Here is a 16,661-nt window from a genome sequence, read left to right on the forward strand (position 1 = left end):
GTGTTGAATTTAGTCAAATGCTTTTTCTGCATTTATTGAGATGATAATATGATTTTTATCCTTCGTCTGGATAATGTGGTGTATTCAATTGGTTTGTGGATGTTGAACAGTCCTTACATCCCAACATAGGAGCACCTAAATATATAAAGCAAATATAAACAGACCTAAGGGGAGAAATAGAGAGCAATACAGTACTAGTAGGGGACTTCAGTATCCAACTTTCAACAATGGATAGATCATCCAGACAGAAAATCAATAAGGAAACGTTGGGCTTGAACTGCACTTTAGACTAAATGAACCTAACAGACATATACAGAACATTCCATCCATCAGCAGCACAATACACATTCTCAAGTGCACATGAAACCTGCTTCAGGATAGATCATATGTTAGGCCATGAAACAAAGTCTTAACAAATTTAAGAAGATTGAATTTATATCAGGTATCTTTTGACCACAGTGTTATTAAAGTAGAAATTGATAACAGGAGGAAAACTGGAAAATTCAAAAAAGTGTGGAAATTAAACAATATAATCTTGAACAACCAATGGGTCAAAGAATCAATTAAAAATTTTGAGACAAGTGAAAAGGAAAAATTTTATACACTTACAATGAACTGTCTGCAAAAGAAATTAAGAAAGCAGTTCCATTTACGATAGCATCAAAAAGAATAAAGTGCTTAGGAATAAATTAAACAAGAAGGTGAAAGATCTGTACACTGAAAAATATGAAACATTGATGAAAGAAATTGAAGAAGACACAAATGAAAGGTAGCTCATGCTCATTGATTGGAAGAATTCCTACTGTTAAAATGTAATGTACAACATGATAAATGTAATTAACACTGCTGTATGTTATATTTGAAAGTTGTTAAGAGAGTAAGTCCTAAGAGTTCTCATCACAAGGAAAAAACTTTTTTTTCTATTTTGTTAATTTTGTATCTATGTGAAATATTGGATGTTCTCTAAACTTGTAATTATTTCATGATGTATGTAAGTCGAATCACTGTGCTGTACACCTTAAACTTATACAGTGCTCTATGTCTTTATATTTCAATAAAACTGGAAGAGAAAACAAAATCTATTATTTGGAAAAGGAAAAAGATATTGTTAAAATGTCCATACTACCCAAAGCAATCTACAGATTCAAAGCAATCTCTATCAAAAGTCCAATGGCATTTTTAACTGATACAGAAAAAATAAGATTCATATGGAACCACAAAGGGACCCCAAACAGCTAAAGCAATCTTGAACAAGAAGACCAAAGCTGGAGACATCTCATTTCACTTTCTGATTTCAAATTATATTACAAAGCTATAGTAATAAAAACAGTATGGTACTGGCATAAAAGACACATAGAGCAGTGGGACAGAATAGAGAGCCCAGAAGTAAACCCATGCACATAGGGTCAACTAATCTTTGGCAAAGGCACCAAGAATACACAATGGAGAAATGACAGTCTCTTCAATAAGTGGTGTTGGGAAACTGGATATCTTCATGCAAAAGAACGATATCAGACCCTTATTTTACACCAAACACAAAAATAAACTAAAAATGGATTAAAGACTTAAATGTAAGACCTGAAACTGTATAACTCCTAGAAGAAAACATAGGGAAAAATCTCTTTGACATTGGTCTTGGAAATGATTTTTTTGAATTTGACACCAAAAGCACAGGCAACAAAAGCAAAAATAAACAAATGTGACTATATCAAACTAAGAAGTTTTTGTACAGCAAAGGAAACATCAACAATATAAAATGCAACCTAATCCAATTAAAAAATAGGCAAAGGGCCTGTATAGACATTTTTCTAGAAAGGACATACAAGTGGCCAGCAGGTGTATGAAAACGTGCTCAACATCTCTAATCATTAAGGAAATGTAAATCAAAACCACAGTGAAACATCACCTCATTCCTGTTAGGATGACAATTATCAGAGAAGTCAAAAGATAATTAGCGTTAGTAAGGATACAGAGAAAAGGAAACCGTTGTATACTGTTGGTGGGAATGTAAATTGGTACAGCTGTTATGGAAAAGAGTATGGAGGCTCCTCAAAAAAATAAAAATAGAACTACCTTATGATCCAACAATCCCTCTTCCTGGATATTTATCCAAAGGAAATAAAATTACTTTCTTGAAGAGATATATGCACTTAATATTCATTGCAGCATTATTCATGGTAGCCAAGATATGGAAACAACCCAAGTGTCTGTTGACAGATGAATAGGTAAAGAAAATGTGCCCTATCTCTCTGTCTGTCTCATGAGGTGGAATATTATTCAGCCTTTAAAAAGAAGGAAATCCTACCATTTGTTACAACACAGATGAATCTGGAGGGCATCACACTAAGTGAAATAAAACAAACACAGAAAGCAAATACTGCAAAATCTCACTTATAAGTGGAATCTAAAAGAGTCAAACTCATAGAAGCAGAGAGTAGAATGGTCACCAGGGGCTGAGGTGTGGGGGAAATGGGGAGATGTTGGTCAAAGGTAACAGACTTGCAGTTATAAGATGAATAAATTTGGGAGATCTAATATACAGCATGGTGACTATAGTTTATAATACTGTATCGTATACTTGAAATTTGCTAAGAGAGTAGATTTTAAATGTATGCAACACACAAAAATGCCAAAAAATACTAACAGTCTGAGGTGATGGATATGTTAATTAGCTTGATTGTGGTAATCATTTCACAATGTATATGTATATCAAAGCCTCACATTGTATATCTTAAATATATACAATTCCTATTTATAAAGGTAGGGGGGAACATGAGGCAATTAACAATTTCAGGGCAAACAAAATTTCCAAGAAAAGAAATATAATCATTGGTTACTACTTGACTTAGGTGGGAACATGTTTTATGTAATCATAATACTCTAAACATCAAATATTGATTTAACTAAAATTGTGAGAAAACTATATGGGGGAAACTATAGTGCATGCGGGAGGGCATGTGTATGTGTTTTTGGTGGTATAATAATAATAATGATAATGAATATTTAGAATCTGTCTTGTATTATTTTAAGAACTTCTCTTTCTCTGTCTCTCTCGCTTTCTTAATAGATCCTTACAACAATTCCACGAGGTAGATATATTATCATTCTCATTTTACAGGTGAAGGAACTGAAGTACAGAAAGGCTAAGTTAGAAGGCTATCTCCTCATCTTCAACTGTTAAGAAAATTGTTATGTCTTCACCTTTTGTCATGTGACTCGCAGTGCCTTCCTGTGGGAGGAGAGTCCTTCCTTGCCCCACAGATTTCCAGCTTGGCCAGAGGGCTGTGAGCAGAATGTGACCTCCCCTACCTTGACCAGCCCTGTGCCTTCTCTCACCTTTCCTATTCAGTGAGCAGTTAGAGTGCTAAAGTTGGGGTTTGGAATTCTTCTGTGGCCTCACCTTCACACTGATCCCACATTTTGAATTACCAAGACTTCTGGATTCTACCTTCTTGTATTTTTTGACTATGCATACTTTTCCTAGGTCATGCTTCTGATGGCCTGGACTGACCTGTTGTCTGCCCTCATCTGGTCCACAAACTATTGCCTGCAGCCAGACTCGCTGGAGCACTGCAGACTTCATGTTTTACATGTTTATTGTCTGTGTCTAAGTCAGCCTTCGTGCAACAGTGGCTGGGTTGAGTACTAGCACACAGGTGGTACAGCTCACAAACCCTAAAATACCATATGCCCTTTACAGACAAAGTTTGTCCACTCCTGATCTAGGTTACTGGAGTCACTTTTTTAACTTTCTGTTTTCTCTGCCCCCGTTTCCCCCTTCACCCCTCAATAATCACTGAAGCCGGCTTATTGTTATTTTCTTTTTGTTTTAACACAAATCTGATTGTCTTTCTCATATTTAAAACTGTTCTCTGACTTCCTGTTATCCTTATGATAAATGCACACTCTTAGCATGATTATAGTCTTCAAAATCTGTCTTCTGCTTACCTCTCCAGTTTCTCTCTTTCATACCTTAACCCCTTTTTCACTTTCACTCTGCTTTAGGCCTTCTTGAACTTTAGTTTTTGTCATGCTATCTCTTATTTCGAGGTCTTCTCATATACTTTTCTTAATTTCCCCTTTTGCTACAACCCATGTCCTTCTTTGCAAATTCTTATACACCCTTCAGGTCTCGGATCAGGTATTATTTTCCTTTGGAAATCTTTCTTTGACTTCTTAAATCTGAGTTAGGTGTCCTTTACACATATTCCTATAGTGCTGTACTTGCCTTGTAATTGTTGTTTTGTTGTTCATCATCTGCTCTAAATCAGGTGACTTCTCTCTTTGTGCCCGACTACTATACAGTAGTATAGAATCAGTGGCAATAAAATGGACATTTCAGCACACCAAGAGAGAGAGATGTGTTGCAGGGTTTCACTTGTCTTTTATTCCCTTTTAAACATGGAGTCCAACAATACTGCAGCAGTATTTCCAGTGCTTTAGTCCCTCTGCCTATAAGTAGGAACTACATCAGTCAGGTGGTTCTGAGCTTTGAAGATATTACACAGCTCTGTGGGGAACAAACAATAGAGAGGGCTGAATACAGCCAGTAGCTGGGCTCTGCAGAAAATTTCCAGACCACTGCTCTAGCACCTAGTGCAGGGGTATCCCAATTTTCTCCTACAGTTTTATCGTGGGCTGCTAGGTTGTGGCCCTGGGTTGTGGCCAATAAGGAAATTCACTCACAGCTCCCAGGGTTTATTAATCCCATGGAACCTTTCAGAGGCATGCAATCTTGTTTATCTCAAAATCTCTCCCTACATAGATTAGGAATGCATTTTGTACTGTATAGTGAGAGGCAGGATGTGTAGTGGTTTGTAGTGATGATGAACGGGTCAGAGTCTCTGTGCCTTGTTTTCCTCATCTGTAAAGTGAAGATAATGAAGGTGCCTGTCTCACAGGACAGTTGTGAGGACTAAATGAGTTAAACAAATTAACGTAAGTTTATGTAAAGTGCTTAGAGTAGTGCCGTGCGCGTGTTGCCTCTCACTATACATACTGTAGAATATGTAGGATCAAGCAGAAGGATCCTAAAACAAAAGCATGGCATGTGTTTTTTATTCTTCCTCAGCACAGACACATATAAAAGTATCTAGCGACTTTCTTATCTGGCTCAAGAACAGTGGTCATAAATTTCTTAATGATTTTTGTCCAAAAAATGGCGAGGGAAGTTCAGGGGGTGTTTTCCTGAGGAACCCTCAAACATTTGACTTTATTGTCTGTTTTCCCTTCTGTGCGTGCACACTCTGAAGACAGAGCCGTGCTTTGACCTCCTTATTGCTCTATGCTTAGCTCAAGTAGCTTATCTGGCATACGGAAGAAACATATTGCATATTTGTTGACTAAGTGAGTGAATGAATGTGTTTCTATTGCTGAGGGAGGTTTTCATAATTTGGTGTTTACCTTTAGATAATGCTAATTCTGATTCTATAACATTGTAGGTGAAAAGTCTAGAAAGCAAAGAAAGTAGAAAAATTAACGTGGCTCTAAAGTTAAGGCACTTTAAGCTTCTTTAGTTAGAATAGTACTGCTGCAAATGTCCACAAGGCCTATGTCTGTTAGAATATAATACAGTGATATCTTTACTTTTAAAATTTTCATTTCTGATTTCAAATGTAGCACAAGATCATTGTTATTTCCATGAATACTATGCATATTTCAAAAATTAGTGCACATGTTTTTTCCAAAGGGTTATTTTTGCCCCTGAAATGTCTAATTATCAAAATTTGATTCCTTCTTAGATTTAATTTTATTACATTTAGAGTTTTAAAACTCTTTTTGTTGTTGTTAAAATCTACAGTTTGTAGTTAATTGGATAGAAACATAGGGTTCACTTTAAAGAAATTGTTTGGCTGCATCTTTTAGTTAAACAGAACCAAAGATCAATATTGGCTCAATATCTAAACTAGAGAAATAGCAAATTACTCTGACGTTTAATTTTTACAATAATTTTAATGGTTAAATATCTAATTTTAAAAACTTGATCAGGAAATAGCATGTACAAGTGTTGACTGAGCACGAAATTAAAATTCATCTTTTAAAACAGTTATTAATAGTAATGAAACAAAACTGTTAGGCAAACCAGGATTTTTAAACACAAAAGCTAATTCACAAATTTGCTTTTGAGTCATAATATACAGCAAGGTTATCATGACTTTCAAATCCCGAGTTTTTCCTGTAAAACCATTGTCTATGTGTTAATAAAATAAAGCATATTCAGTGAATATGAGTTACCAGGTTTCCCCCATTATCCAAAAGTGGAGTGTTCCTGTGAAACTTTTCGTAAGCCGAAATGGCAATTGTGAAGAAGCAGTTACCTTAGGACACATCTTGCTAACAGATGCACAAAATACATCGAAATACAGCACAGATGCTCACAGACACCTTTCAAAGCTATGGGGGCTTGATGCTGAGATGCGGGGTGTGCTCCCGGGGAAGGAGCCTGGTGGTGCTGCTTTCCCTGCTCGGGTGCGTGCTGCCTCTGGAAGAGCTCCCTGAGATCACGGAACGCTGTTTATGCTCTTCACCTTTTTTCGTAAAAGTAAAAATCCTCTTTGGATTTTTTTCCGTTAGTGAAAGAAAACAGGTACTAACGTAGGTCTTTTGTAAAAGCGAAATGGTGTAAAGCAAACTTTTGAAAAGTGGGGGACCTATACTCACACACACCCACCCACCCCAGAATTATAAGTGTACAGCTTGAGGAATTTTCACAAATGGAACATAACCATGTGATAAACACTCAGATCAAGAAACAGAACATTAGGAGTAACACAGCTCCCCATCCCATGCTCTTCCAGTTACCAACAGAGGTAACCCGTATCCTTACTACTAGCACCATAGGTTAATTTTTGCCTATCTTGAGCCTTACATAAATGAAATTATACAGTACATACACTTTTGAGTCTAATTTCTTTTGTTCAGTATTACGTTTCTTTTGTTCAATATTATGTATGTGAGATCCAGTCATGTTGTCGCATAATTGTAGTTTATTCACTATAGCGCCACAATTATTATCCATTCTACTGCCGCTGGGCAATTTCTGATTATTTTTGATGGGTAGTTTCCAATTTGGGGCTTTTATAAATAATTCTTCTAGGAACGTTTTGTACACATTATTTAGTGAAATTTATATATGTTTCTCTTGGGTATATACCTTGAAATAAAATGTCCATCAGGTTTTAACTCCTCATTCTAATACATAAGTGGACAGCCAATGATTACTAGATATTTGAAGAAATCTTCCAGGATGAAAGAGAAGAGAAAGGAATGAACCCAAAGAATCAAAATGAAAAATGTAATAGAAGAATTTGAAGAAATTTCTAGAAAGCAGAACAGAAAGACAAAAGAGGTAGAAAATAGGAGAGAAAAGTCAAAAGTCTTAAAAGGGAAGAAATTTAAATATAAATTATAAGAAAACTTCCCTAAAACTGAAAGACATGTATTTCTATATGGAAGGGATTCTCAGCACAATAGATGATAAAAGACTCATAATCAAGGCATATCATTATGTGATAAAATAAAATACATGTTTTATCATAAATGTCACTTCTGTCAAAAAAAAAAAAAAAGGCACATCATTCTGAACACCATGAATAAAGTGAGGATTAAGAGGAAGGAAACAATTCACATTCAAAGGATCAGGAATCAGAATGGCATTGGAGTTTGCAACAGCTACACTGGAAGCTAGAAAACCATGGAACAGTGTCTCAATTCCGGAGGGAAAATTATTAACAACTTAGAATTCTGCATCTAGGGTAACTTTTAATCAAGTATAAGGGTAGAATGAAATCATTTTCAGACGTGCAAGGATTGAAAACACTGTCTTCTGTGACCCCTTTCTCAGGAAGCTACGGAAGGAATGTGCTCCCAGAAGATATGGATGCAGCAAATAGGGACTTACCACAGAGAGGGGGGAAGGGGATTGTCAGGATGAGAGTGAGCAGTTCTGGGATTACAGCCATGCAACAGGCCCAGAGAGCAACCAGTCCAATTCCAGCAGGAAGATAGAGGGTCCTGGGAAGGGGGTTTCCAGGGATTTTTTTTCTTTAAGGAAAAAAAAGGACTTTGATTAATTTTTTGGCATTTGAGTATTTGGAAACTGATAAATATTTTCACTGACCTCATAGAATAGAAGGAAGCATATAAATAGAGTGAACAAGGAATGATATTTCATAGTGATCATTCTCTAACTACTGATTACTGATTTGTCACAAATTAATTGACTATATTGTGAGGATATATGTTTTTGGGGTGGAAGTGAGGAGGTGGGAATTAGTAGTGTAAGAGAGCTAAATTCTCATATACTATATTAGGAGTTCATAGGTGATTTTTAAAATCAATAAATTGAAAAATAGCAGTATAAACATATTATTTAGACCTATGTAAGTAAATACCAAGAGAAACAGCTGAAAAAAGATGAAAGCATTTGTTTTTTTGTTTTTTGTTTTTTTTTTTCCACACACACTGTATTTTATTTTTACAAGAGATAAATAGACTGACACCAAGCATTGTACATGGATGACCACAACAAAAGCAACAATGATTGCAATTACCAAACATGAAACACACTCATACTATGTCATAATATTGACATTCAGTCCAGTAATCCTCCACTGCAACAGCTCCTTTACTTTGCAGTGAAAATTGATTTGTATATTCTTTGCCTCTGAGTTCTTGTGGGATTTTTTCTTTTTTTAAATTCAACCAGAAAGTCACAAAAATTATACTCATCCTCATCAGTTCACTCAGTCCCATGTAATTAATTTTTTTTTTTCATCTTGATCTTTTGTTAGCACTTTTATGAGCTCATCAGTTTTTCATTAGAGTTCTGAAAATGCTTATTCATTCAGTTCAGCAGTACAGTCAGGTACCAGAAACCTGTACTTGTCAGAGTCTTTTCCATGAATTTCCTGAAGATGAAACCCTTTTATAGGAACATATTTACAAAAGCATCAGAGTACACCCAGAACTGTCTGTAAATGACAAAAGACTTAAAAATGACCACGGTTAAAGATTTGATGAAAGTTCATAATAATGCAGTTGACAAGAAAATTAGTTATTTCTGAGATATACATTTTAAAGTAATAACTAGGATTATGACTTATAACATTATACCAGAACATATAAGATTTTTAGAAATTTCATGTAATGTCTGAAACATTTATATTAACATATTCCCATACAAATAACCCAATGAAAGTTTAGTATTAGTTGTTTTGTTTGTTTGTTTATACTGCAGGTTCTTATTAGTCATCAATTTTATACACATCAGTGTATACATGTCAATCCCAATCGCCCAATTCAGCACACCACTATCCCCACCCCACCGCAGTTTTCCCCCCTTGGTGTCCATATGTCTGTTCTCTACATCTGTGTCTCAACTTCTGCCCTGCAAACCGGCTCATCTGTACCATTTTTCTAGGTTCCACATACATGCGTTAATATACGATATTTGTTTTTCTCTTTCTGACTTACTTCACTCTGTATGACAGTCTCTAGATTCATCCACGTCTCAACAAATGACTCAATTTCGTTCCTTTTTATGGCTGAGTAATATTCCATTGTATATATGTACCACATCTTCTTTATCCATTCGTCTGTTGATGGGCATTTAGGTTGCTTCCATGACCTGGCTATTGTAAATAGTGCTGCAATGAACATTCGGGTGCATGTGTCTTTTTGAATTACGGTTTTCTCTGGGTATATGCCCAGTAGTGGGATTGCTGGGTCATATGGTAATTCTATTTTTAGTTTTTTAAGGAACCTCCATACTGTTCTCCATAGTGGCTGTATCAATTTACATTCCCACCAACAGTGCAAGAGGGTTCCCTTTTCTCCACACCCTCTCCAGCATTTGTTGTTTGTAGATTTTCTGATGATGCCCATGCTAACTGGTGTGAGGTGATACCTCATTGTAGTTTTGATTTGCATTTCTCTAATAATTAGTGATGTTGAGCATCTTTTCATGTGCTTCTTGGCCATCTGTATGTCTTCTTTGGAGAAATGTCTATTTAGGTCTTCTGCCCATTTTTGGATTGGGGTGTTTGTTTCTTTAATATTGAGCTGAATGAGCTGTTTATATATTTTGGAGATTAATCCTTTGTCCGTTGATTCGTTTGCAAATATTTTCTCCCATTCTGAGGGTTGTCTTTTCATCTTGTTTATGGTTTCCTTTGCTGTGCAAAAGCTTTGAAGTTTCATTAGGTCCCATTTGTTTATTTTTGTTTTTATTTCCATTACTCTAGGAGGTGGATCAAAAAATATCTTGCTGTGATTTATGTCAAAGAGTGTTCTTCCTATGTTTTCCTCTAAGAGTTTTATAGTGTCCAGTCTTACATTTAGGTCTGTAATCCATTTTGAGTTTATTTTTGTGTATGGTGTTAGGGAGTATTCTAATTTCATTCTTTTACATGTAGCTGTCCAGTTTTCCCAGCACCACTTATTGAAGAGACTGTCTTTTCTCCATCGTATATCTTTGCCTCCTTTGTCATAGATTAGTTGACCATAGGTGCGTGGGTTTATCTCTGGGCTTTCTATCTTGTTCCATTGATCTATGTTTCTGTTTTTGTGCCAGTACCATATTGTCTTGATTACTGTAGCTTTGTAGTATAGTCTGAAGTCAGGGAGTCTGATTCCTCCAGCTCCGTTTTTTTCCCTCAAGACTGCTTTGGCTATTCGGGGTCTTTTGTGTCTCCATACAAATTTTAAGATGATTTTTTCTAGCTCCGTAAAAAATGCCATTGGTAATTTGATAGGGATTGCATTGAATCTGTAGATTGCTTTGGGTAGTATAGTCATTTTCACAATGTTGATTCTTCCAATCCAAGAACATGGTATATCTCTCCATCTGTTGGTATCATCTTTAATTTCTTTCATCAGTGTCTTATAGTTTTCTGCATACAGGTCTTTTGTCTCCCTAGGTAGGTTTATTCCTAGGTATTTTATTCTTTTTGTTGCAATGGTAAATGGGAGTGTTTCCATAATTTCTCTTTCAGATTTTTCATCATTAGTGTATAGGAATGCAAGAGATTTCTGTGCATTAATTTTGTATCCTGCAACTTTACCATATTCATTAATTAGCTCTAGCAGTTTTCTGGTGGCAGTTTTAGGATTCTCTATGTATAGTATCATGTCATCTGCAAACAGTGACAGTTTTACTTCTTCTTTTCCAATTTGTATTCCTTTTATTTCTTTTTCTTCTCTGATTGCCGTGGCTAGGACTTCCAGAACTATGTTGAATAATAGTGGTGAGAGTGGACATCCTTGTCCTGTTCCTGATCTTAGAGGAAATGCTTTCAGTTTTTCACCATTGAGAATGATGTTTGCTGTGGGTTTGTCATATATGGCCTTTATTATGTTGAGGTAGGTTCCCTCTATGCCTACTTTCTGGAGAGTTTTTATCATAAATGGGTGTTGAATTTTGTCAAAAGCTTTTTCTGCATCTATTGAGATGATCATATGGTTTTTATTCTTCAATTTGTTAATATGGTGTATCACATTGATTGATTTGCGTATATTGAAGAATCCTTGCATCCCTGGGATAAATCCCACTTGATCGTGGTGTATGATCCTTTTAATGTGTTGTTGGATTCTGTTTGCTAGTATTTTGTTGAGGATTTTTGCATCTATATTCATCAGTGATATTGGTCTGTAATTTTCTTTTTTTGTAGTGTCTTTGTCTGGTTTTGGTATCAGGGTGATGGTGGCCTCATAGAATGAGTTTGGGAGTGTTCCTTCCTCTGCAATTTTTTGGAAGAGTTTGAGAAGGATAGGTGTTAGCTCTTCTCTAAATGTTTGATAGAATTCACCTGTGAAGCCATCTGGTCCTGGACTTTTGTTTGTTGGAAGATTTTTAATCACAGTTTCAATTTCATTACTTGTGATTGGTCTGTTCATATTTTCTGCTTCTTCCTGGTTCAGTCTTGGAAGGTTATACCTTTCTAAGAATTTGTCCATTTCTTCCAGGTTGTCCATTTTATTGGCATAAAGTTGCTTGTAGTAGTCTCTTAGGATGCTTTGTATTTCTGCGGTGTCTGTTGTAACTTCTCCTTTTTCATTTCTGATTTTATTGATTTGAGTCCTCTCCCTCTTTTTCTTGATGAGTCTGGCTAATGGCTTATCAATTTTGTTTATCTTCTCAAAGAACCAGCTTTTAGTTTTATTGATCTTTGCTATTGTTTTCTTTGTTTCTATTTCATTTATTTCTGCTCTGATCTTTATGATTTCTTTCCTTCTGCTAACTTTGGGTTTTGTTTGTTCTTCTTTCTCTAGTTTCTTTAGGTGTAAGGTTAGATTGTTTACTTGAGATTTTTCTTGTTTCTTTAGGTAGGCTTGTATAGCTATAAACTTCCCTCTTAGAACTGCTTTTGCAGCATCCCATAGGTTTTGGGTTGTCGTGTTTTCATTGTCATTTGTCTCTAGGTATTTTTTGATTTCCTCTTTGATTTCTTCAGTAATCTCTTGGTTATTTAGTAACGTATTGTTTAGCCTCCATGTGTTTGTGTTTTTTATGCTTTTTCCCCTGTAATTCATTTCTAATCTCATAGCGTTGTGGTCAGAAAAGATGCTTGATATGATTTCAATTTTCTTAAATTTACTGAGGCTTGATTTGTGACCCAAGATGTGATCTATCCTGGAGAATGTTCCGTGCGCACTTGAGAAGAACGTGTAATCTGCTGTTTTTGGATGGAATGTCCTATAAATATCAATTAAATCTATCTGGTCTATTGTGTCATTTAAAGCTTCTGTTTCCTTATTTATTTTCATTTTGGATGATCTGTCCATTGGTGTAAGTGAGGTGTTAAAGTCCCCCACTATTATTGTGTTACTATCAATTTCCTCTTTTATAGCTGTTAGCAATTGCCTTATGTAATGAGGTGCTCCTATGTTGGGTGCATATATATTTATAATTGTTATATCTTCTTCTTGGATTGATCCCTTGATCATTATGTAGTGTGCTTCCTTGTCTCTTGTAACATTCTTTATTTTAAAGTCTATTTTATCTGATATGAGTATAGCTACTCCAGCTTTCTTTTGATTTCCATTTGCATGGAATATCTTTTTCCATCCCCTCACTTTCAGTCTGTATGTGTCCCTAGGTCTAAAGTGGGTCTCTTGTAGACAGCATATATATGGGTCTTGTTTTTGTATCCATTCAGCAAGCCTGTGTCTTTTGGCTGGAGCATTTAATCCATTCACATTTAAGGTAATTATCGATATGTATGTTCCTATGACCATTTTCTTAATTGTTTTGGGTTTGTTTTTGTAGGTCCTTTTCTTCTCTTGTGTTTTCCACTTAGAGAAGTTCCTTTAACATTTGTTGTAGAGCTGGTTTGGTGGTGCTGAATTCTCTTAGCTTTTGCTTGTCTGTAAAGCTTTTGATTTCTCCATCAAATCTGAATGAGATCCTTGCTGGGTAGAGTAATCTTGGTTGTAGGTTCTTCCCTTTCATCACTTGAAGTATATCATGCCACTCCCTTCTGGCTTGTAGAGTTTCTGCTGACAAATCAGCTGTTAACCTTATGGGAGTTCCCTTGTATGTTATTTGTCGTTTTTCCCTTGCTGCTTTCAATAATTTTTCTTTGTCTTTAATTTTTGCCACTTTGATTACTATGTGTCTCGGCATGCTTCTCCTTGGGTTTATCCTGTATGGGACTCTCTGCGCTTCCTGGACTTGGGTGGCTATTTCCTTTCCCATGTTAGGGAAGTTTTCGACTATAATCTCTTCAAATATTTTCTCTGGTCCTTTCTCTCTCTCTTCTCCTTCTGGGACCCCTATAATGCGAATGTTGTTGCGTTTAATGTTGTCCCAGAGGTCTCTTAGGCTGTCTTCATTTCTTTTCATTCTTTTCTCTTTAGTCTGTTCCGCAGCAGTGAATTCCACCATTCTGTCTTCCAGGTCACTTATCCGTTCTTCTGCCTCAGTTATTCTACTATTGATTCCTTCTAGTGTAGTTTTCATTTCAGTTATTGTATTGGTCATCTCTGTTTGTTTGTTCTTTAATTCTTCTAGGTCTTTGTTAATCATTTCTTGCATCTTCTCAATCTTTGCCTCCATTCTTATTCCAAGGTCCTGGATCATCTTCACTATCATTATTCTGAATTCTTTTTCTGGAAGGTTGCCTATCTCCACTTCATTTAGTTGTTTTTCTGGGGTTTTTTCTTGTTCCTTCATCTGGTATATAGCCCTCTGCCTTTTCATCTTGTCTATCTTTCTGTAAATGTGGTTTCTGTTCCACAGGCTGCAGGAGTGTAGTTTTTCTTGCTTCTGCTGTCTGCCCTCTGGTGGTTGAGGCTATCTAAGAGGCTTGATGGGAGGCTCTGGAGGTGGGTAGAGCTGACTGTTGCTGTGGCGGTCAGAGCTCTGTAAAACTTTAATCCACTTGACTGTTGCTGGGTGGGGCTGGGTTCCCTCCCTGTTGGTTGTTTTGCCTGAGGCCACCCAACACTGGAGCCTACCTGGGCTCTTTGGTGGGGCTAATGGCAGACTCTGGGAGGGCTCACGCCAAGGAGTACTTCCCAGAACCTCCGCTGCCAGTGTCCTTGTCCCCACGGTGAAACAGAGCCAGCCCCCGCGTCTGCAGGAGACCCCCCAACACCAGCAGTTATGTCTGGTTCAGTCTCCCCCAGGGTCACTGCTCCTTCCCCTGGGTCCCGATGCACACACTATTTTGTGTACGCCCTCCAAGAGTGCGTTCTCTGTTTCCCCCAGTCCTGTCGAAGTCCTGCAATCAATTCCCACTAGGCTTCAAAGTCTGATTCTCTATGAATTCCTCCTCCCGTTGCCGGACCCCCAGGTTGGGAAGCCTGACGTGGGGCTCAGAACTTTCACTCCAGTGGGTGGACTTCTGTGGTATAAGTGCTCGCCAGTCTGTGAGTCACCCACCCAGCAGTTATGGGATTTGATTTTACTCTGATTGCGCCCTTCCTACCGTCTCACTGTGGCTTCTCCTCTGTCCTTGGACGTGGGGTATCCTCCTTGGTGAAGTCCAGTGTCTTCCTGTCGATGATTGTCCAGCAGCCAGTTGTGATTCTGGTGCTCTCGCAAGAGGGAGTGAGAGCACGTCCTTCTACTCTGCCATCTTGGTTAATCCTCCGAAAGCATTTGTTTTTAATGAATGAAATTGGGAGGAGAGGTAAGGTGGGTCAGAGGACTACCTGTTTTTCACTTACTGACCTTTTGGTACTGTTTGATTATTTTTAAAGGTGATAAAAGTGTGTGCATGCATTACTTGATAAAACTAAAAACGAAAACAAATATTAATGACAGGTTCCTTTAAGGAGCATTAGGATTAAAGTGTACCCAGTAAAAGGGAGTCAGGTGTAGAGAAAAAGAAACGTAAATTTACCTTTTGTTTTAAAAGGGTTTTTAAAATGTTGTTTATTTCTGGATTTTGTGTTGTTTTATTCTAGGGCTTCAAAAACAAACCAAAAAAGATGGGTCACATAAAGGCAGACTTGATTGATGTTGACTTAATCAGAGGTGAGTTCTAAGTTGGATTGTTTCTTAGGTGTATCATTATATTATTTCATAGTGGTACTAAAGATTCTTTTTGGATATCTTCCCTATATGATGGTATACTTTAATTTCCAAAAGTAGTGTTCTTCCTGCATCATTCAGGCTTTAGCATTTTTTCCCCTTTGCTTTATACTGTGTGGCTATGTAAATTACATGGTTTCCATGAGGGTGAAATAGAGGAACTTGGAGACTTGCTGCTGTGTAATGAAGAAAAATAATATTGTATACCATTCAAACAAGCCTGACTTATTTTGAGCTCCTGTCCTAGTGATTGAGGCAAAAGTTAGTATATATAATGAACATCTAAGAGGATTCTTTTTGACTGAACAGGTTATGTGCTGATTTTTGCTCTCACCTGTTTTTAATGTAGTGTTATAAGTGGGCATTAGTCTAGTGTACATAAGTGTTTGATATTTTGTTTTATTGTATATTTAAAGGCTCAACATTTGCCAAAGCCAAACCTGAAATTCCGTGGACATCTCTGACTCGGAAGGGGCTTGTTCGAGTTGTATTTTTTCCATTTTTCAGCAATTGGTGGATTCAGGTTACCTCTTTAAGAATCTTTGTTTGGCTGCTACTGCTTTACCTCATGCAAGGTAATTGGAGGAGTTGGGATAAATTATGACAGTTTCTTTTTGCTGCTGTTGCTGTTAGATCATGCAGACCTTACTGTTCTTACATTTACCCTTTCATTTGATGGTTTCACGTACAAAGAAAGAAGGGACATACACCATTTGGAGATCATCTTAAATTTATTGGCTCAGAGAGAGCAAACATGATTGTCTAACTCTTCTCTCTTGAATTTCTTTCTACCTGTCTCACTGGCCAGGCCTTTTCAAACTTTTCCTGTGTCTGACCTTTGAATATTGGATTACCTCTAGGTTGGATCGGGATTCTCTTCTCTTCTCTAGGTACTCTCATCAAGCCTTGTACCTTTAAATATAATTGATATACTGGTGATTCTCAAATTTATATTTTCAGGCGAGATCTCTCTGCTGAACTTCAGGCTTGTAAATACAACTGCCTGTTTGACATTTCCATATGGAGATTTCATAGGTATCTTGAACTTAATCATATCCAAAATGGAACTCCTGATTTTTTTTTTTACAATCTTTTCTTTTATACAGTCTTATTCCTCTTTAGG

The 16,661-nt window shown here is 36.8% G+C and overlaps 1 protein-coding gene across 2 annotated transcripts in view; it reads left to right on the forward strand.

Annotated features, from left to right (window-relative positions):
* The window catches only part of PHTF1 (putative homeodomain transcription factor 1), a 75,467-nt gene that overhangs the window by 12,563 nt on the left and 46,243 nt on the right, over positions 1-16,661 (forward strand). Inside the window, exons 4-5 of one of the 2 annotated variants that reach the window (XM_061186166.1) lie at positions 15,412-15,481; positions 15,955-16,113. The exons of the other annotated variant lie outside the window; for it this stretch is intronic. Of the exons in view, the coding sequence (XP_061042149.1) occupies positions 15,412-15,481; positions 15,955-16,113 (229 nt within the window). The remainder of the gene's footprint in view (positions 1-15,411; positions 15,482-15,954; positions 16,114-16,661) is intronic. 2 annotated transcript variants of the gene reach the window in all.

This window comes from Eubalaena glacialis, chromosome 3, assembly GCF_028564815.1.
Source record: "Eubalaena glacialis isolate mEubGla1 chromosome 3, mEubGla1.1.hap2.+ XY, whole genome shotgun sequence".
Classification (NCBI taxonomy): Eukaryota; Metazoa; Chordata; class Mammalia; order Artiodactyla; family Balaenidae; genus Eubalaena; species Eubalaena glacialis.